This window comes from Symphalangus syndactylus, chromosome 23, assembly GCF_028878055.3.
Source record: "Symphalangus syndactylus isolate Jambi chromosome 23, NHGRI_mSymSyn1-v2.1_pri, whole genome shotgun sequence".
NCBI classification, from domain to species: domain Eukaryota; kingdom Metazoa; phylum Chordata; class Mammalia; order Primates; family Hylobatidae; genus Symphalangus; species Symphalangus syndactylus.
In genome coordinates, this window is record NC_072445.2 from 60,279,272 (window position 1) to 60,300,757 (window position 21,486).

General features: G+C 41.9%; 1 protein-coding gene across 4 annotated transcripts; it reads left to right on the plus strand.

Moving 5' to 3' along the window:
- Positions 1-2,333: 2,333 nt before the first annotated feature.
- C23H6orf52 (chromosome 23 C6orf52 homolog) lies at positions 2,334-18,814 on the plus strand. Of its 4 annotated transcripts, none has more exons than XM_055264148.2 (5): positions 2,334-2,415; positions 2,731-2,929; positions 6,661-6,706; positions 17,585-17,677; positions 18,638-18,814. In XM_055264148.2, exons 1-5 carry the CDS (start codon positions 2,345-2,347, stop codon positions 18,778-18,780), a joined length of 552 nt encoding a protein of 183 aa, XP_055120123.1. In that variant the 5' UTR covers positions 2,334-2,344; the 3' UTR covers positions 18,781-18,814. The 4 variants fall into 4 exon arrangements, with proteins under 4 accessions (XP_055120123.1, XP_063488481.1, XP_055120124.1 ...); XM_063632411.1 differs by having other exon boundaries at positions 2,749-2,929; XM_055264149.1 differs by lacking the exon at positions 17,585-17,677.
- Positions 18,815-21,486: the final 2,672 nt, after the last annotated feature.

Consider the following 21,486-nt stretch of genomic DNA (forward strand, 5'->3'; position numbering starts at 1 on the left):
TATTTTACCTGACATAACAATAGTGGTCTAAACAAGACATTAAGTAAACCAGTGGTAGGCCAGTCTAGTGCTAGTGGAAGGAGTCCTTAGTCATCGGTGACCTAGACTCATTCTGTCTTGGATCCCAGTATTCTTCTGCATGATGTCTTCCCTGATGTCACCTCATAGTCCAAGATAGCTGCAGAGTTATTCTGACACCAGCCGTCATATTTGTAATCCCAGCACCAGACCCTTCCAGCTAAGCAAATACCCTTTGCCCACACAGCTTTCCCCTATCCCCTTTACTAGTTCTGTTTACATCTTCTTAGCCAGACTGACCACCTGGCCACATCTTGCTGCAAGGGAGAAGCTAGGAAATGTAGTCTTTTAGCTTGGGCCTATTGCTAGCCCAAGTAAAATCAGAATTGTTATTAAGAAAATAAACCAATATTGGGTGGCACTTAACAATGTCTGCCACAGCTGCTAATCAATAAAATGACTCTTGAAGACATGAGGAAATCCACTCTGTATAAACTCCAGTATATCACCAATGCCAGTTGCCCTGCCTTGCCGATACCATCGGCCCTCAGCGTCTGTGGGTTCTGCATCCCTGGATGCAACCAATCATGGACTGAAAATACTTGGAAGGCCGGGCACGGTGGCTCACGCCTGTAATCCCAGAACTTTGGGAGGCCAAGGTGAGCGGATCTCCTGAGGTCAGAAGTTTGAGACCAGCCTGGCCAACATGGTGAAAGTCCGTCTCTACTAAAAATTAGCCAGGTGTGGTGGTGGGCACCTGTAATCCCAGCTACTGGGGAGGCCGAGGCAGGAGAATCACTTGTACCTGAAAGGTGGAGTTTGCAGTGAGGCGAGATCATGCCACTGCCCTCCAGCCTGGGTAACATGGTAAAACCCTGTCTCTACTAAAAATACAAATATTAGGTGTGGTGCCAGATGCCTGTAATCCCAGCTACTGGGGAGGCTGAGGCAGCAGAATCACTTGAACCTGGGAGGTGGAGGTTGCAGTGAGCCAAGATCATGCCACTGTACTCCAGCCTGGGTGACAGCGGGAGACTCCATCTCAAAAACAAAACAAAGCAAAAAGCCCCAAAACTCCAAAAAGTTTCAAAAAGTAAAACTTGAATTTGCCCCATGCTGGATACTACTGGTGAACCCACATGAAGTAATACATAGCCATTGTATTAGGTATTATAAGTCATCTAGACAGAATTTAAGGTTTATGGGAGGGCGTGTCTAGGTTCTTTGCAAATACTACACCATTTTATACTTGGGCATCCAAGGGTTTTGGTGTCCGAGGGGGATCCTGTAAACAATCTCCCACGGATACTCAGGGATGAGTATAGTAATGGCTCAATAACTGGTGAATGATTGAATGATCCGAATATTTTGAATTCTTCATGTTTGCTATTTTTCACATTACAGGTAAATAGAAAATACATTAAGAACTTAGTTATTAGCAAGCTGCGGGAAATGGCCAAACCCTAAGTGCCCCATATGGACTTAAAAGTTATCCTGAATTTTGACACTGTGTAACCTTGCTACTTAAAGTGGCGGGAGCCGGCTAATAAAGGCAGAATCTGAGGCTCCACTCCAAATCTGTCAAGTTAGAGAACCTACATTTTAAACAAGTCCAGGTCATTTGAATGCACATCAAAGTTTGGGACATTTTATGCTTTTTTTTAAAAAAAAAATACTGAACCAGAGAAATATTTCTTTAAAATTGTATCCTGTACTCTCATTAATGTAGAGTGTAAGAGAAAAGGAAGAGAGGAGGGAAGGGGGCGAGGGAGCGCATTCTTCTTGGCCTCTTAATTTTGCAGGTAGTTGGATGATGCTTTCAACCTGCGTGGGATTAAAAAAAGAAAAAGCCAGTAGGTGCTAGTTCCAGTAGTTATTCTCAGCAGGTAACAGAGGAGAGAAATGTATTTGTCTTAAGGTTTAGTTATTAGAGGTTCCTCTTTTACCTGTTGTGGTAAGGGGTGGAGTGGAGACTATCATTCATTGTCGACCAACATACCTACCCCTTCTGTCCCTCCCTGGGGTTCTGCTGGCTCCCCCTGCCTGACAGTTGGGAGAGAAGGGCTGGCAGGTGGAAGCCCGAGGAACAGATTGCAGAAGTTCCCCCAGGTGCCTCAGTACACCCCTCCCCCACCCACACCTTTACCCCGTTGTCAGGAAAGTCAAGCAATTAATTGCCTAGCAGGAATTGCCACTAAATGTAATTATCTCAGATATAGTTGCGAGACTTATTTGTCAGGGTTGAGAGGTTTCAGCCCACAAGCTGGATTTTTGATGCAGGAATAAAAACTGGATTCTGCTCTCTTTTTGTAAAGTTTCTGGGTAAATGGCCCAACCAGAGAGTTCTGCAGATTTTGGCATAGCTCAACAAAATAACTATTACTGCTACTGGCAAAGGTGAGTGGTTTTCTCCTACTTTGAAAAGGAAAGCTGTTACTGTTCTATTTGCTACATAATTGTTGGTAACTTAAAAACTACAGCTTTTTTTTTTTAAAAGTTCTGGGGTACATGTGCAGAACGTGCAGGTTTTTTACATAGGTATACACGTGCCATGGTGGTTTGCTGCACCCATCAACCCGTCATCTACATTAGGTATCAAACTATGGCTTTGAACATAGGTGTTCAGCTTACTGCAAACTTCTGGGAAAGAAGAAAGGGTTTGGGGGTTTGTGGATGATTCTGCGTTGGTTGTGATGATTGTCATTCCTGTAGTCTCCCCTCTCCTATTAGAGTGAAGCAGGAATTCCAGCCCAGCCAGAGTTACCGCTATGGCAACTGGTATGCGCGACAGCACAGCTCTTACCTTCTTTCTGGCTACAGCTATGGCTGTGCAGTGGATGGAAATGGACAGGACTGTTTTTCTGCGCATGAGACTCCTGAACACACAGCTGAAACTCTGGTTATGCCTAAGGTATCCCTTGCTAGAATGAATCTTGTGTCATTCATGTGCCCAATAATAGTAAACATCACTTTCCTATCTTCACACATCTGTGTCCTGTCAGCCAAATTCCCACAGCCATGGCTTTTGCTACCTGTTTTAATACTAGAGAGTAAAGCTGATAGCCTAAGAAAAATGTTTGTATAGCTTTATTGAGGTATAATACACAAAAAGTCCCCGTACATGTTTAATTTATATGATTTGCTGAATTTGGACATGTATAACCTAGAAATGTTCACTTGCAGATAATTTCCCATTTTGTTCTAGAAACAACACAAAAGGCTGATGAAGTCTTTTTCTAAATTCTTGCTACTAAATTTTAGATTATCGTAATTCAATAAATTTTACTCTTTAACACTTAATATAGGACAAAAGATAGTTTTGGGGTTTGTTTTATAGCAGTTGGACATAAACACACTTTAAAAAGATATTTTAATACTTTGAATTACTAAAGTGACATATTTCTCAAATCACACAAAGATGTATTGAAGTAAGGGAGAAGTTCCCCCCACACACACCCCTCCTTCTTCCCCATTCCCTTCCCACTTACAAGAAAGTACTGTGGAGTGGATCTATGTCTTCTAGATCTTTCTCCTGTACTCTTGCTAAATCAGTGTGGTTCCTCTTTCTGTTTTGGTGGTTAGGGGATGATTTGGGCAAGAATGAACTATGTAGTACATACTGGTTTGCTCTTTGCATGCTTCTGCATAAGGAGACCTTTCTTTAAAAAATTGTCCACTTATGGTCAGGGCAAGATGGCTCACACGGGTAGTCCCAGCTACTTGGGAGACTGAGGCGGGATGATCACTTGAGTCCGGGAGTTTGAGGCTGCAATGAGCCATGATTGTGCCATCGTACTCCAGCCTGAGCAACAGAGCGAGTGCAGTTAGATACATTGCGATTTTTAGCTAATCCCTTATCTGACATTTTAAATATTTTCAGGGCTTTAACAAACTTATGTATCTTCAAGCATTTGTCTGAGTGTTGCTTTTTTCCCCAAGAATATAATTCTGGATGTGGAAGGGCTGGATTAAAGGATATAACATTAAAAAATTTTAATAGCAAGTTACCTAAAGTCTGCATGAGTTTACACTTTGCATTATTGTGGTGGGTGTTCTTGCTACTCTACATTTGTCTGTGCATGATTAGCCAATCTAATAGGGCAGGGAGGCATTTGTCTATTATTGAGGGCAAATACCTCTTGAAATGTTTATTGGTATCTGTGTTCTATGACTTTGATATCCTCTTTCTAGTTTTTCTGTTGAGTTGTGTCCCTCTTGCTTGACTGCGTAAGATATTCACATGTTAGAGAAATGAACACTTTGGAGTCTAATGTTACAGACTTCCCCCACACCAGCGTGTCTCCTAATATGCAGAATGACACCATTTGTGTGATGATCTTTACCTTAAAACGAAAGTTGAATTTTATATCTAGTCCCTTGGCTTTTAAAACTTTCATTTGCTTTATATTATGATATTTCACTGCCCAAACTTTCATTTTCAATTTTTCTCAAGTCTGCTTTAGGTGTGCCTCTTATATAAAATATCTTGTTAGATTTCTTGTCATTTTTTCCTTCTTTTAGCCCAATTTGGGTTTTTCCCTTTTAACAGTTGTTTGATATTGTAGCACTTAAAAAAAAAATCTTTCACTACATTACCTGACGTTTTAGCACTCTTTTTTTTTTTTCTTTCGCCCCTTCTCTTTGTGCTGTTTTTTGGGAGATGGTCTGTCTTTTGGTGGTTACCCTTATGTCTTCAAATAGAGAAGTACAGGAATGAGTACATTATCAACTTCAGAAACAAAAGTATTTCTTGATTTTTCATCACTCTTGAGAAAATTAAGAAATGAACATCCTTTTTTTTCTCACCTGGCTACCCCTTCTCTCCATTTCTCTGTCCACTTTTGTTGGCACATTCTGGGATTTTTATCTCACTCTCTAGCCAAATTATTACTATAACATGCATTTTTCAGACAAGAATTATATACATATATTATCTTTTGTGGTTGTAGTGACCCCCTGTGCCATCTGCCTGCCATCCTGCTGGGTGTTCCCTGTTGGGAAGCTGCTGAGTGAAATTAAAGATGATAAGGCTCCGTGGTGGCGCTCTTTTACTCACACATCCCCATTTTGGTCTTCTCTAATAAAGTGTGTCCTTGCCAAGATGTCCTAGTTATTCCCTGCTTCCCCCAATGTGCTGTGCCTCTGTCCATAACCTTTATCTCCCCAAGTGAAAGGGTTACCCCGTCTCCAGCCTTCTCCTTTACATTTTGACATTGTGGAGGTGGCCGTCTCCAAAATGATTCTCAGGTCTTTGTGGTCCATCAGCACACCTTCCCAGACTATCTCTAGCTGAGGAAAGCCTTTTATAAATATGCTTTTCCTTAAAGGTAGCCAGCTGCATACACAGCACAGGTGGCCCTCATACCAGAGAGAATGCTCTGTCTCCAGATACTTCCTGCTTCCCTCGTCCTGGTTATTTAGCATCCACATTTACCAGAACACACATTGAAAGGAGGAAATGTGAGGTTACTTAAGTCTTGTATTATGGGAAAGGACTTATGGAAGTGTGGATTCTGGGTGTCTTTGCCATTTCTTTCTTTCCTTTTTATATAATTAGCTTTTAGAGATGATGTCTTGCTCTTTTGCCCAGGCTGGAGTGCAGTGGTGCCATCATAACTCATTGCAGTCTTGATCTCCTGGGTTCAAGTGGTCCTCCTACTCCAGCCTTCCAAGTAGCTGAGACTACTGGCTGCATGCCACCATGCCTGCGGTCTTAGCCATATCTAAATAGAAAAAAGACAGATTGTCTTTTGAAATTTATGGTAACTATATAACCTATTTTCCAAACCTCAATATATTTCAGAGTGAAGGGGAGGCATACTTTCAGACAGACTGAAAAGAAAAGATAGTGGATCTTTGGCTCTCAATATCTTCTCATTCTTATTAGTAAGGGAAGCTTAATTAAGTGCCAGGAGCTAGATAAGCCCTTTCTTGATAGAGTGATTCCTTGGAATAAGTGGCCATATTTAACAAGACAGGTTCCCAACAGGTCTACATAGAGGAATCATAAAAACGTATGCTGCCCCAGTAGAGCCAACAGGGTCTGGGTTAGCAACCAAGATTTACTTTGGGAGTATCTCTGCAGTTTACTTCTCTCATTATGTAAGAATATGATTGGTTTGCTTTGCTATAGCCGCTGCATTTTCTTGAGCACCTAATATCCTGGTTCTTAGCTGAGCCACAGGTTCGAGGATGTGATTAGAAGGCCATGAGAAAAACGTGCTCATGGAGACTTTACAGATTGTCTTCTGGAAGAAGGAGCAGAACTCTAGGTAGAGTCAGGCATGTAGTACAGGAAATAAGGAGCCTGGATACCAGGGTCGCCGGTGTCTGGTTCCTAGCTCAGGCCCTAAGATGCTAATTAGGTCCCAGAAAATCCAGGGGCCAGAGGCCCTCGTTAGGCTTGTTCCAACTCTTTGTGATGGTTCTTCTGTGACTCAGTTTACTTCTTTCATAATTGTACTGTGTCACCTAAAGATTCTCTTCATCAGATTCAAAAGTTGATTTAAATAGATTAATTTTCAATATTATTTTTATTTTAGGTAGTTTTTTTGAGAGCTAGAGCTTTTCCCAATAAAGTATGTATTGATATTAAACCTTTTAAGTAAAATTATTTTCTCATGAGATAATTTTTTGTTGCAGGAAACCACAACTCTAGCTGAAAACCAAGATGAAGACCCACTAGAAGGTAACATAAACCTTGTGCTGAAGTGGTTGGAAACAAAACCCCATTTCCTGGTTTCTCATTCACTCAGCTTGCTAGAAACTGGAAGGTTCTATTGGAAAATTCCAATGTAGGTTGCCTAAGCCATACGCTTCAGTAATTTCTCCTGTTTTTAGAAACTGGTTCTATGGGAACAACTTTAGCTAAGCCACCTCTTTGGGCCTTTCTGAAGGACTGAGAAAGGGGGACATTCCCAAACAGTAAGAAGACAATACATTGTTCTTAAGCTCCATTTCCTCTGTAAGTTTAGACTTTGAGGAGAATTATGCTTTAATTCTGTTTTTCAAGGGGGAAGAACATGAGGTGATTGCTGTGTCCTCAGGGTTATTGGATCCTGGGGTACCTGACAGGACAGCACTGTAGTGTCAGTCTGGTGATGCTTCCTGTATTTCTCAATTTGTTTTGGAAAGAACAAAGTTTGTCTGCCTGGAGACAAACACACTGAATGTGTCTTCTTTGAGGAAGGGAAGAAATGTTCTGCTTCTTTTATTTTAAGTAATGGGAAAGAAAAATAGAGGAGAAATGCAGAGAATACTATTGCCTTTTTCTTACCACATGTCCGTCTTATCACGTTTGTCTAATCTCTCTCTTGCCCAAACCCCTGCCCCTACCAGACAAACCCACCCACTGCCTTTATGACTTTATCAAAGAAGGGAGCATGTTGTTATCAGTCTTTGTAGCCCCTGTGACTAATTCAGAGTTCACATGTCAGTAGGTGCTCAGTGTTTAAATTAAGTCAAATTGGTGTTGAAAAGAAATCTTTATATGCTGTTGAGCAGTTCTAGTTTTTAGTACTTTGATTTAAACATGAGTAAAGGGTGCTTATTTCAACTTTCTGGGATTTCTTTCAGGTTAAGTGTGAGTCTTTCTTCCTGCCTTTATCAGTTATGCAATTTATTAAAATTGATGCAGGATTTCTTGCTCCTTAGTTCAGCTAAATCTAGGTCCTTGTCTCACAACCAGGAAAAATTAGGCATGCGGACACATTGAAGGGTGAGGAGGATGGAATTAAGTGAAAGGAAACCTCTTAACAAAAAGAGGGATCCCAAACACAGGTTTCCACCTCACGAATTGAATACCAGGCCACCACGCACGAATTGAAAAGGCCAGGCTCCTCCCCTGCATAGGGTGTGAATTCCTGGTGACTCCTCCTCATTCTTCCAGTGTGCATGTAGGCCCTTAGTCTGAGCCACTCCACGTTGATTTATTTCTCTTACTGCACATGTGTTAAAGGATGGAATTTTTCACCGTGGGCATGTTTAGCCAAGCCCCCTGTGCACAATGACTTGGGCAGGTTGGAGGCTCTCCAGGGACCTTTCCCTATTTGCCTAGGCATTTGGCTGTCCCATGCCTCTGTCAAAATAATAGAGGTAAAAGTCTGCTTTTTGGATACAGATTGCCACTGGGTTCAGATTCCACATACTAGCTCTGTAATTCCAGACAAATTAATCCCTAGTGTGTCTGCTTCAGTTTCTGTAAAGTGGGGACATTGATACCTTTCTTATAGGAAGTGTGGGTATGCTAGGTCTAAAGTACTTTTAGGTGGTTAAACAGCTTCTGCCATATGATAACCACTCAAGTATTGGCTGGTCATCAATCTGGCACAGTACTGATCAGTAGAAATGTAATGCAATTGCACCTCAAGGAGCTAGAAGAACAAGAACAAAGTAAACCTAAAATTAGTAGAAGAAAAGAAATAATAAAGACTATAGCAAAAATAAATAGAAACTAGAAAAATAATACAAAAGATCAACAAAATGAAGGGTTGGTTTCTTTAAAAGATAGTCAACAAACCTTTAAGAACAAAAGAAATTCAAAATCAGATGAAAAAGGAGACATTACAACTGATACCACAGAAATACAAAGGAACATAAGACAATTATGAACAATTGTACATCAGTAAATTGGTTAACATAGAAGAAATGAGTAAATTCCTGGACACATACAATCTACCACCTACCAAGATTAAATTATGAAGGAATAGAAAACCTGAGCAGACCAATAATAAGGAAGGAATTGAAACAGTAATAAAAAGTCTCCCATCAGGCCAGGCCTGGTGGATAATGCCTGTAATCCCAAGCACTTTGGGAGGCTGATGGGGGAGGATCATTTGAGCCCAGGGGCTTGAGACCAGCCTTGGCAATACAGTGAGAACTTGTCTCTACAACAAATTTAAAAAATAACTGGATATGGTAGCATGTACCTGTAGTCCCAAATATTTGAGAGGCTGAGATAGGAGGATTGCTTGTGCCCAGAAGGTCGAGGCTTAAGTGAGCTATGAATGTGCCACTGCATGTCAGCCTGGGTGACAGAGTGAGACCCTGTCTCAAAAAAAAAGTCTCCCATCAAAGAAAAGCCCAGGTCCTGATGGCCTGTTTAATTCTACCAAACATTTATTTTTCATTTTATTTTATTTTTTGTAGAGGTGGAGTCTCACTTTGTTGCTCAGGTTGGTCTCAAACTCTTAGGCTCAAGCGATCCTCCCAGCTCTGCCTCCCCAATGGCTGCAATTACAGGCGTGAGTCACCATGCCCGGCCCCCAAACATTTAAAGAAGAACTAATGCCATGTCTTAAACTACTATAAAAAATCGAAGACGAAATACTTTGAAACTTATTTTATGAAGCCAGCATTACTCTGATATCACAACCAGAAAAGGACACAACAACAAGAAAAAACTACAGCCAATATAACTGATGAACATAGATGCAAAGGTCCCCAACAAAATACTAGCAAACTGAATTGAACAGCACAATAACAAAATCATCTGTCATGAACAAGTGGTATTCATCCCAGGGATGCAAGGATGGTTTAATATACACAAATAAATAAACATGATACATCCCATTATCCCATCAACAGAATGAAGAACAAAAAACATTTTTCTTTTCTTTCTTTTTTTTTTTTTCTGGAGATAGGGTCTCACTCTGTCACCCAGGTTGGAGTGCAGTGGTGTGATCTCGGCTGCAACCTCTGCATCCTAGGCTCAAGCAATCCTCCCGTCTCAGCCTCCCAAGTAGCTGGGACCACAGGTGCATGCCACCATGCCCAGCTAATTTTTTGTATTTTTGGTAGAGATGGGTTTTTGTCATGTTGCCCAAGTTGGTCTTGAACTCCTGAGCTCAGGTGATCTGCCTGCCTCAGCCTCCCAGAGTTCTGGGATCACTGGCATGAGCAACTGTGCTTGGCGATCATTTCAGTAGATGCAGAAAAATCATTTGACAAAATTCAGTTATCTCTTCATGATAAAAACTTTAAACAAATTATGTATAAAAGGAGTGTACCTCAATACAATAGAGGCCATATAACAAACCCACAGCTAATGTTGCACTGAATGGGGAAAAATTGAAAGCTTTCCCTTTAAGATCTGAAACCGGATAAGGATGCCCACTTTCACCACTTCTATTCAACACAATATTAGAAGTCTAGCCAGAGCAATTAGGCAAGAGGGAGAAATAAAAGGTTCCCAGGTTGGAAAGGAAGAAGTGAAATTGTCCCTGTTTGAAGATGACATGATGTGATATACAGGCATACCTCATTTTATTGCACTTCACTTTATTATGTTCCACAGATACTATGGTTTTTTTTTTTTGTTTTTTTTTTACAAGTTAGAAGTTTATGGCAGCCCTGCATTGAGCAAGTGTATCTGTGCCATTTTCCTAACAGTATGTGCTTACTTTGTTAGCACTGTTTAGCAATAAGCTATGTTTTTCTTTTTCTTTTTCTTTTTTTTTTTTGGAGACAGTCTTGCTTTGTCACCCAAGCTGGAGTAGAGTGGCATGATCTCAGCTGACTGCAACCTCTGTCTCCAGCTTCAAGTGATTCTTCTGCCTCAGCCTCCCGAGTAGCTGGGATTAGAGGCACCCGCCACTACGCCCGGCTAACTTTTGTATTTTTAGTAGAGATGGGAGTTTCACCATGTTGGCCAGGCTGGTCTCGAACTCCTGGCCTCAGGTGATCCACCCACCTCAACCTCCCAAAGTGCTGGGATTGCAGGCAGGAGCCACCGTGCCCAGCCGCAGTAAACTATTTCTTAAGGTATATACGTTGTAAACAAATATTTTCTTTTTTTTTTTTTGAGGTGGAGTCTCACTCTGTTGCCAGGCTGGAGTGCAGTGGTGCAATCTCAGCTCACTGCAATCTCCGCCTCCTGGGTTCAAGAGATTCCCCTGCCTCAGCCTCCCAAGTAGCTGGGACTATAGGCATGCACCACCATGCCCGGCTAATTTTTTGTATTTTAGTAGAGGCGGGGCTTCACCATGTTGGCCAGGATGATCTCGATCTCCTGACCTCATGATCCACCTGCCTCAGCCTCCCAAAGTGCGGGGATTACAGGTGTGAGCCACTGTGCCTGGCCAAATTTGTTCTTTTAAAAAAATTTTTTTTAAATAAAGACAAGGTCTTACTATGTTGCCCAGGCTGGTGTCGAACTCCTGAGCTCGAGTGATTCTCCAGCCTTGGCCTCCCAAAGTACTGGGATTACAGGCATGAGCCACCATGCCCAGCCAATGTAAACAACTTTTATATGCACTGGGAAACCAAAAAATTCATGTGACTTGCTTCATTGCAATATTCATTTTATTGCAGTGGTTAGGAACTAAACCTGCAATATCTCTGAGATATGCCTGTAGAGAAAACCCTACAGACTCTGCCAAAAAACTGTTAGGTCTAATAAACTTATTTATTTTGTATCCTGTAACTTTACTACACAAAATTGTTTCTATACACTAATACTATTTGAAAAAGATAACAAGAAAATAATCCCATGTACAATAGCTGTAACAAAAACTTGAGTAAATTTAACTGAGGTGAAAGATGTCTATACTGAACACTATAGTGTTGATGGAAGAAACTGAAGACACAAAAGATATCTCATGCTCATGGATTAAAAGAATGAATATTATTAAAACGTTCATACTACCCAAAGTGATCTACAGAATCAATGCAATCTCTCTCTCTCTCTTTTTTTTTAAGACAGTCTCACTCTGTTGCCCAGGCTGGAGGGCAGTGGTGTTTGGTCTCGGCTCACTGCAACCGCCTCCTCCAGGGTTCAAGCAATTCTCCTGCCTCAGCCTCCCAAGCAGGATTGAAATTACAGGTGCCTACCACCATGCCTGGCTAATTTTTGTATTTTTAGTAGAGACGGGGCTTCTCCATGTTGGCCAGGCTGGTCTTGAACTCCTGACCTCAGGTGATCCACCTGCTTTGGCCTCCCAAAGTTCTGGGATTACAGGCATGAGCCACTATGCCCAGCCAGATTCAATGTACTCTCTATCAAAATACCAATGACATTCTTCATAGAAACAGAAAAAAATGACCGAGTGCACGGTGTCTCACGCCTGTAATTCTGGCACTTTGGGAGGCTGAGGTGGGAGGTCAGGAGTTCAAGAGCAGCCTGGTCAACATGGTGGAACCCCGGCTCTACTAACAATACAAAAATTAGCCAGGCATAGTGGCATGCATGCCTGTAGTCCCAGCTACTCGGGAGGCTGAGGTGGGAGAATTGCTGGAACCCGGGAGGCGGAGGTTGCAGTGAGCCAAGGTGGCGCCACTGCACTCTAGTCTGGGTGACAAAAAAAAAAAAAGATACTATAATTTGTATGGAATCATAAAAAACCCAAATAGCCAAAGCAATCTGAGCCAAAAAAAAAAAAAAAAGGTGAAGGCATCACACTACCTGACTTTGTACTACAAAGTTGTGGTAACCAAAGCAGCATGATACTGGCATAATAACAGACACATAAACCAATGGAACAGAATAGAGAGCCCAGAAATAAATCCACACATTTATAGCCCACTGATTTTCAGCAAAGGTGCCAAGAACACACAATGGGGAAAAAGCAGTCTCTTCAATAAATGGTGCTCGGCAAACAATGGCCACATGCAAAAGAATGAAATTAGACGGTTCTCTCTCACTATATACAAAAACAACTCAAAATAGATTCAAGACTTAAATGTTAAGACCCAAAACTGTGGTGAAACTACTAGAAGAAAACATAAGGGAAAAGCTCCACGACATTGGTCTGGGCAATGATTTTTTTGGATATGACTTCAAAAGGACAGGCAGCAAACGTAAAAATAGAAAAATAGTATCACATCGAACTAAAAAGCTTCTATACAGCAAAGGAAACAGTAACAGAGTGAAGAGAGACAACGGAGTGGGGGAGTGGGAGAAAATATTTGCATGCTATGCAAGTGATAACGAAGAGGCATTTTCTGGGGTAAATACCCAGGGTTCGTCGTCTTGCACCAGGAGGAATAAGGACATGGACACATGTGGGTGGGTTAAGGAGCATAAGGCTTAGCAGGTAGAAGAAAGGAGAGAGGAGAGCAGCTCTCTCGGGGTCACAGGAAACAGGCCTCCGAAAGGGAAAAGTAGGCCTGCGGCAGACAGCAGGCGATTTTACAGGCAGGCTTGAGGAGGTGGTGTCAGATTTATGTAGGGCCCACAGATTGGCTGGACCAGGTGTGACTTTTACTTGGTGCCAGGCGAAGGCTGGTTGCCCTACCCTGATCTTATTATGCAAATAGACTTTCCGCTTGGCCGCCATCTTGTCTGTTCCTTACTGCACAAGTGGCTGGCAAAGAGAAAATGGAGCCGCCATTTTGAACATGCTATTCCCTAGGTAGCTGTTTCCTATTGGCACAACTGCTGGTATTTGCATGTGTAAGCTTCTAGCTTGCTTGTCTATGTCTGCAGTTCAGTTTTACAGGTTGCCGTTTGTTAGAAAAGAAAATGATTTGGGGGCAGTGTTCATGAAAAGCAAAACCTTACCGAGGACTTTCTTACCCTAAATAATTTCTTTTTAACTCCTATATCAATAAGGGGTTAATATCCTAAATATATAAGGAAATCAAATGACTCATTAGCAAGAAAATAACCTGATTATTCAGGTCTTCTGCACATTTTTAAAAATTTTTACTTCAATAGTTTTTGGGGATACAGATGGTTTTTGGTTACATGGATAAGTTTTTTGTTTTGGTTTTGGTTTTTTCTTTTCTTTTTTTTTTTTTTTTGAGAGTGAGTCTCACTCTGTTGTCTAGGCTGGAATGCAGTGGCGTGATCTCGGCTCACTGCAGCCTCCACCTCCCCCGTTCAAACGCACCCAGTCTCAGACTCCTGAGTAGCTGGGATTACAGGCGCTCGCCACCACGCCCAGCTAATTTTTGTATTTTTAGTAGAGACGGGGTTTCACCATGTTGGCCAGACTGGTCTCAAACTCCTGACCTCAGGTGATCCACCCACCTTGGCCTCCCAAAGTGCTGGGATTACAGGCGTGAGCCACCGTGCCTGGCCATTTTTTAAGACATTTCTCAAGAGATGATGTACAAATGACCAATAGATGCATGAAAAAATGTTCAACTTCACTAATCATCAGAGAACTGTAAATTAATACCACAGTAGTGAGATATCGTCTCACTCCTGATAGAATGGCTGTTGTCAAAAAGACGAAAGATAACAAATGTTGGGTAGGATGTGGAGAAGAGCCCTTGCATACTGTTGGTGGGAATGTAAATTGGTACAGCAATTATAAAAAGTATGACGTTTCCTCAAAATATTAACAGTAGAACTACTATATGATCCAGCAATCCCACTATTGGGCATATATCCAAAGGAAACGAAATCAGTATGTCAAAGAGACATCTGTACCTCTGTGTCTATTGCAGCACTATTCACAATAGCCAAGATATAGAATCAAACTAAATGCCCATAAGTGGATGAATGGATAAAGAAAATGCGTATATACACAATAGAATACTATTCAACTGTAAAAAGGATGAAATCTTGTCATTTGTGGCAACATGGATGAACATGGAGGACGTTATGTTAAGTGAAATAAACCAGGCACAGAAGAACAAATGCCATATGATCTCACTCGTGGAATCTTAAAAAGCTTTTCACAGCAGTAGAGCTTAGAATGGTGGTTACTAGAGGCTGGGGTAGTTGCAGGGAGCAAGTGATAGGGAGATGTTGGTCAAAAGATAGAATTTCAGTTAGCTAGGAGGAATACCGTTCAAGAGATTTATTGTAGGCCGGGCGCGGTGGCTCATTCCTGTAATCCCAGCACTTTGGGAGGCCAAGGTGGGTGGATCACGAGGTCAAGAGTTTGAGACCAGCCTGACCAACATGGTGAAACTTCATCTCTACTAAAGATACAAAAAATTAGCTGGGTGGTGTGCTACCTGTAATTAGGTGCTGTGCGCCTGTAATCCCAGCTACTTGGCTGGCTGAGGCAGGGGAATTGCTTGAACCCCGGAGGTGGAGGTTGCAGTGAGCTGAGATCGCACCATTACACTCCAGCCTGGGCAACGAGAGCAAAACTCCATCTCAAAAAAAAAAAAAAAAAGATTTATTGTATAGCATGGTGACTATAGTTAATGAAGAAATACAGGCTAATTCAAAGGTAGTGAGTTATCACAATTGGTTGTTCAGTCAGTTGCGGATTGAACTTTTTGTTCTACTCTTTCCTTGCTTCTTACTGCTGCATTTGACTAGTCTTTTTTTTAAAAAAAAGGAAAAATAAAGAAAAATACTTAGAGGATATTCAGTGTTTCCACCACAAAAATGAAAAATGATAACTATGTGAGGTAGTTATTTGATCATTTGATCATTCCACAATGAATATATACTTAAAACACTATGTTGTACGTGATAAATACATACAGTTTTCTCTGTCAGTTTGAAACATAGAAATTTTAAAATAGACAATGCGAAACACAAAGCCATCCATGTGAGTAATTTTAAATTTTTTAGTAGCCAAATTAAAGAACCAATTCAAGAGATAGGTGAAATTAATAATGTTTCTTACTTAACCTAATATCTGTTATGGACTGAATTTGTGTTCCTCCCGCTCGCCAAATTCGTATGTTGAAACCCTCCCTCCCAATGTGATAGTTTTAGGAGATGGATCTTTAGGGAGATGATTAGGTGAGGTCCTGAGGGTGGAGCCCTCATGAATGGAACTGGTGACCTTATAAGAGTCACGAGGGAATTTGATTCCTCTCTCTGCCCTCTGCCATGTGAAGATATGACTTCTGGGCAGTGTGCAACCCAGAAGAGGGTCCTCACCAGAACCCAACCACGCTGACACCCTGATCTTGGACTTCTGGTTTCCAGAACTGTGAGAAATAACTGTGTGTTGTTTACAAACTACTTAGTCTCTGATATGTTGTTAGCAGCCCAAACTAAGGCAATATCCAAGATATTATTCCAACATGCAATCAATATAAAAATTAACGACTTTTTTTACGTGAAGTCTTTGAAATGCAGCATGTACTTTTTCTATTTTTTTTCTTTTAATGGCTGCCCCCTCACCTGCAGATTGAGGGGACCCTTATTTTGAGGGCTATTCAGACATTACCTTCAAGCAGATTTTTAAATTGTTTCTATTGTGGTGAAATATGCATAACATAAAATTTACCATCTTGACTTTTAAATGTATCACACTTGATCTTAGCCAAAAGGCTGAGAAGCAGTAGACTTTTAAATGTATCAGTGGTATTAAGTACATTCATAGTGTTGTGTAACATCACCATTCATCTCCAGAACTCTTCATTTTATAACCTGAAACTCCATACCCATTAAATAACAACTCTTCACTCTCCCTTCCCTCATCCCCTGGCAACCACCATTCTGCTTTCAATGTGGTGTATATTTTATCCTTACATCACATCTCAGTGAGGGCCAGCAATGCTCAATAGCTGCATGTGGCTAGTGGCTACTGTGTTGGACAACACTGGTCTAGAAGATGCACAGGTTTAGGGATGATATAATTAGTTTGTCTTGAATAAGCTTCTTTTATAGTTTTGATCAACATCACTGGGAGGGCAGAGATCATGTAATCCGGGGTTTGGAGCTGACCACACTGAATCTGTTTTCTTGGCCACAGGTTAAGTGGAGAGCATGCTCATAAGCATACGATCCTAACTCCTCTTTCCCCACCAGGGACATGCAGTCAGGGACACGTTAGCAGACAACTGCCCATAATGGTAAAGGAAGGGAACTGGGGACAGAAGCGTAAGAAAATTTCAGAATGTTTAGGGTGGAAAAAAGGGAAACATCTGCTTTTATGACCAGAAACGCTCAAAGGAAAGATGGCTCAAAAGGCATGGGAAGCTCTAAAGAGTAAGAATCAGACAACACAATCACAAATGACTCCAGTGAAGAAAAGTGAGAAGTAGCTCATGAAATTTATATGATGACTAAAGCCTATTTGACCATTTTGGTTCTTTTTTTTTTTTTTTTTTTTTTTTTGTGAGACGGAGTCTCGCTCTTTCACCCAGGCTGGAGTGCAGTGGCGCGATCTCGGCTCACTGCAGGCTCCGCCCCCCGGGGTTCACGCCATTCTCCTGCCTCAGCCTCCCGCGTAGCTGGGACTACAGGCGACCGCCACCTCGCCCGGCTAATTTTTTGTATTTTTTAGTGGAGACGGGGTTTCACCATGTTAGCCAGGATGGTCTCGATCTCCTGACCTCGTGATCCGCCCGCCTCGGCCTCCCAAAGTGCTGGGATTACAGATGTGAGCCACCGCGCCTGGCCCCATTTTGGTTCTAAAATGATAAATACAGAAGGGTACTGCATTAGTCTTCTAGGACTACTGTAACAAAGTACCACAGACTGGGTGGTTTAAACAAAAATTTATTTTCTTACCGTTCTGGAGGCTGGAAATTCAATATCCAGGGTCTGGATAATTTGGTTTCTGGTGAGGGTTCTCTTCTTGGCTTGCAGACAACAGCCTTCTTGCTGTTTCCACACTTGATCTCTTTATGCATGCATTGTAGGAGAGAATGTGAGCAAGTTCTGTGCTCTTTTAAAAAAAAAAAAAAAATTTATATTTTGTAGTGATGTGGTCTCAGTATGTTGCCCAGGCTGATCTCAAACTCCCAGACTTAAGCAATTCACTGGTCTCAGCTTCCCAAAGTGTTAAGGTTACAGGTGTGAGTTGCTGTGTCCTGCCTGCTGTCTCTTTTTTTATAAGGGCACTACTTCTATCAGACCAGCACCCAACTCTTATGACCTCATGTAACTTCCCAGAGGCCCCATCTCCAAATGCCTTCACATTGTGGGGGTTAGGCTTTTAACAGAATAATTTTGTGGGGCAAAGATTAAGTTCCTAATAGGCATACAGATGAATAGCATGAACCCATATGAGTATTAGGAAGCAAATTATGATCCTCAAGGAACTGAGGCTTGCAAAAATTACAAAGGAAAACATGAAAGGCTTCTTCCATTACATTCAGTACAAGGAGAGGAAAAAATAGATTACATTAAAAAAAATTAATGACCTTGAAAGCCTTGGAAAGCTCTGGAAACCTGGCAACTTGGGCTGAAAATCCACGTTTAATACATTTGCAATAACATAATACCATCTCGTCACGGGGTTCCAGGTTTCAGAGATGGAAGACCAAATCTTCCTGTCTTTCTGAATTAGTTGCTGTATAAAATTTATTCACTTACAATAATCTGTTAACTGAGCAGTTAAAGTAGCATGTTTATTTTTACAAACCCCTGTCCCAGGGGCCCTTGGCTTGGTTCATTGTTTGGCATTGTATCTACCTGGCTTATGCCAGAAACATGACAGTCATTCTTGACCTTCCTTTTCCCCTTTCCTCCCAAATTGAATCCATCCCCCAAGCAGCTCAAATCTGTCCATTTTTTTTCTCCATCTCTTCTGTCAGCTGGATGCTCATTGAGTTTGATGATACTACTACTTTTATAGCTTAAATTTCTATTTTCAAGTCTTATTGAAAGGAAATATGCAATTTAAGAATTTTAACCTTTACTATCTGCAGTACTTCCTGCAAATGCTTTCTAAAAGCTTTCTAATTTTCAACTATTTCTAATATGTGTCCTGTAAAACTCTATTTTTTTCATATCCATTATTGGCTTCTGCAGATCCACATCTTCATTTAAATATTGAGGAATCAAACCAAGAGTTTATGGTGAAAAGTGAAGAACTCTATGACTCCCTCATGAATTGCCACTGGCAGGCTCTGGACACAGTTCACTCTGAAATTCCAGATGAGACCCCGAAGTGAAGCAAGGTGTTCATTAAACTCCGCAATTATCATACTAATTGTGTCGTCTTTTGTTTTGGGAAAAAAGTAGTTCTCCCAGGAAGGCACTGAATTCTGTATATAAAAACCAACTTCCAGGGCTTACATGTGATTGACATAAGAGAACACTAATGTAAATAAACTTTACCAGCACATCTGTTCCTGGAAGTGTTACATTAAGTAAGTGCCGGAAGAGCTCACGTGGTGATCATGGTAGAAAAAGCTGTGCCATAAAACCCTTGGAAATAGGTTTAATATGAGGTGGGCTTGAGCTGAAGGGATTGTGGCATTCGTTACTCTGATATGATTTGCTGCTTTCTCTAACTTCAAACTCTTATGGAGAGAAATTGTATCCACAGACAATGCATGGTTTCTTGCTTGTGTCTTGTCTAGAGAATGTTAGTTAGAACTGGATGTTTGATCTCCATTTCCTGGCCCCATGAGAGAGAGAGCTAGATGTGGCAGTAGAGACTCAATTGAACAGAAACATTCCTAAGCAGGGAAAAAAATTTGCTTGGTTCAAACAATTCTCCTTCCTCAGCCTCCCGAGTAGCTGGGACTGCAGATGCGTGCTACCATGCCCGGCTACTTTTTTGTATTTTTGGTAGAGATAGGGTTTCACCATGTTGGCCAGGCTGGTCTCATTCTGACCTAAAGTGATTAGCCCACCTCGACCTCCCAAAGTGCTGGGATTGCTAGCAAGTGAGCCACCGCACCCAAACGCACCCAACCAGCACCGCCTGTCTTATCGCCAGGGTGTTTATGACCTGTATCTTGTGATATCAGTCCTGTGGACCTCCTGTCTTATCCTGTAACTAAGAATGCCTGACCTCCTAGGAATGCCACCCAGTAGGTCTCAGTCTTGTTTTACCCAGCCCCTGTTCAAGATGGAATCGCTCTGGTTCAAATCGCTCTTTTTGATGGTGATGAGGGAGACAGGCAGAATTCGGAGTTACCCCTAGGATTTTTTGGCTTGAGTAATAGCATAGATAGTGGTTCCATTTACTGAAAAAGAGGAAATTGAGATAGCGTCATGGTGTGTGGTAGGTCGTGGGTCTGGCAGAATCAAGATGCCTGCCAGACCTTAGGCAGGGACTGCTTGAACTTCCTGAAATGTATCTACTCCACCACTATTCTTGATCCCACCCCTGCCAGAAGGGGTAAGAATTCACCCCTTGCTACCTTCTCAGCAAAATGTGGACCATGATTGAGATGCCTGCATTAGTAGACCTACCTAAAGGGAAACTTGTTATATGAATGCTTTGTTTAACCAGAGTCTTCTTGACCAGAATCTTTTCTAATAGCAAGAAATAGGCAAAAGGGAAAACTTCTGCAGAAGTTGAAAAAAAAAAAAAAAAAACAGGATGGGCTTTGCACCTTTATTCTTGAAGTTCTAAGAAACTTTGAAAATGGATTTTTTTTAATACTAGACGAAAAACTAGTGGATGTACCAAGAATTAGGTTATATTATAACTATATGCTGTTTCCTTAAAAAGGCTTTTATGATATCTGATGGGGGACCTAAGCTCCCTTGTTGAGATTTCTGTTACTAGCAAAAAAGAAAGGGTTGGGATTTTTTCCTTATCTTTTTTTTTTTTTTTTTTTTTTAAGAGATGGAGTCTTGCTCTGTCCCCCAGGCTGGAGTGCAGTGGCATAATCTCAGCTCACTACAGCCTCCACCTCCTAGGTTCAAGTGATTCTCCTGCCGCAATCTCCCCAGTAGCTAAGATTACAGGCACGTGCTGCCATGCCAGGCTAATTTTTGTATTTTTAGTAGCGATGGGGTTTTACCATGTTGGCCAAGGTGGTCTTGAACTCCTGACCTCAGGTGATCCACCGTCTCAGCCTCCCAAAGTGCTGGGATTACAGGCATGAGCCACCACGCCCGGCCCTCCTTGCCTCCCCCTCCCCCCTCCCTCTCTCTCCTTTCTTTCTTCTGCAGTCTAGCTCTGTCGCCCAGGCTGGAGTGCAGTGGTGCGATCTCTGCTCACTGCAAGTTCCGCCTCCCAGATTCAAGCAATTCTCCTGCTTCAGCCTCCGGAGTAGCTGGGACTACAGGCACCTAGCACCACGTCTGGCAACTTTTTTTGTATTTTTAGTAGACACGGGGTTTCACCGCGTTAACCAGGATGGTCTCGATTTCCTGACCCCTTGATCCGCCCACTTCAGCCTCCCAAAGTGCTGAGATTACAGGCATGAGCCACTTTGCCTGGCCCCTCCTTGCCTTCTTATGATAGATGGTAACATTATCATAGGAACACCTCCAATATCATGGTGAACAGGTGAATCACCTCCAAGTAGCTATATCCTGAGGAGACCCCTCTTGCATCACTGCTGGCCTTGACTGCATGACTTGCTTTAGCCAATGAGCCATTGGCAAATAGGTTGCACCAGAGGCTTGGTAAGCCCTTTCTTACACATGGCGCCTGCTCTTTAGGAACATTGGTGTGAGGAAGCCCACTCAAGCCTAGAGGATGAGAGGCCTTGTGGAGGAGAACTGACAGGCCCCAGTAGACAGCCAGTGCCAACTGACAGACTGTCATGAGGCCATCTTGTGACCACAGGAGACCAGAATATGCCACCCCAAAATATGCCTCCTTGGCATAAGGATTGAGTGAGAAACAGGAGACACAGGACAAGCTCTGAAAACAGAGCAGAAGTTATCTCCCCCCCCCTTTTTTTTTTTCT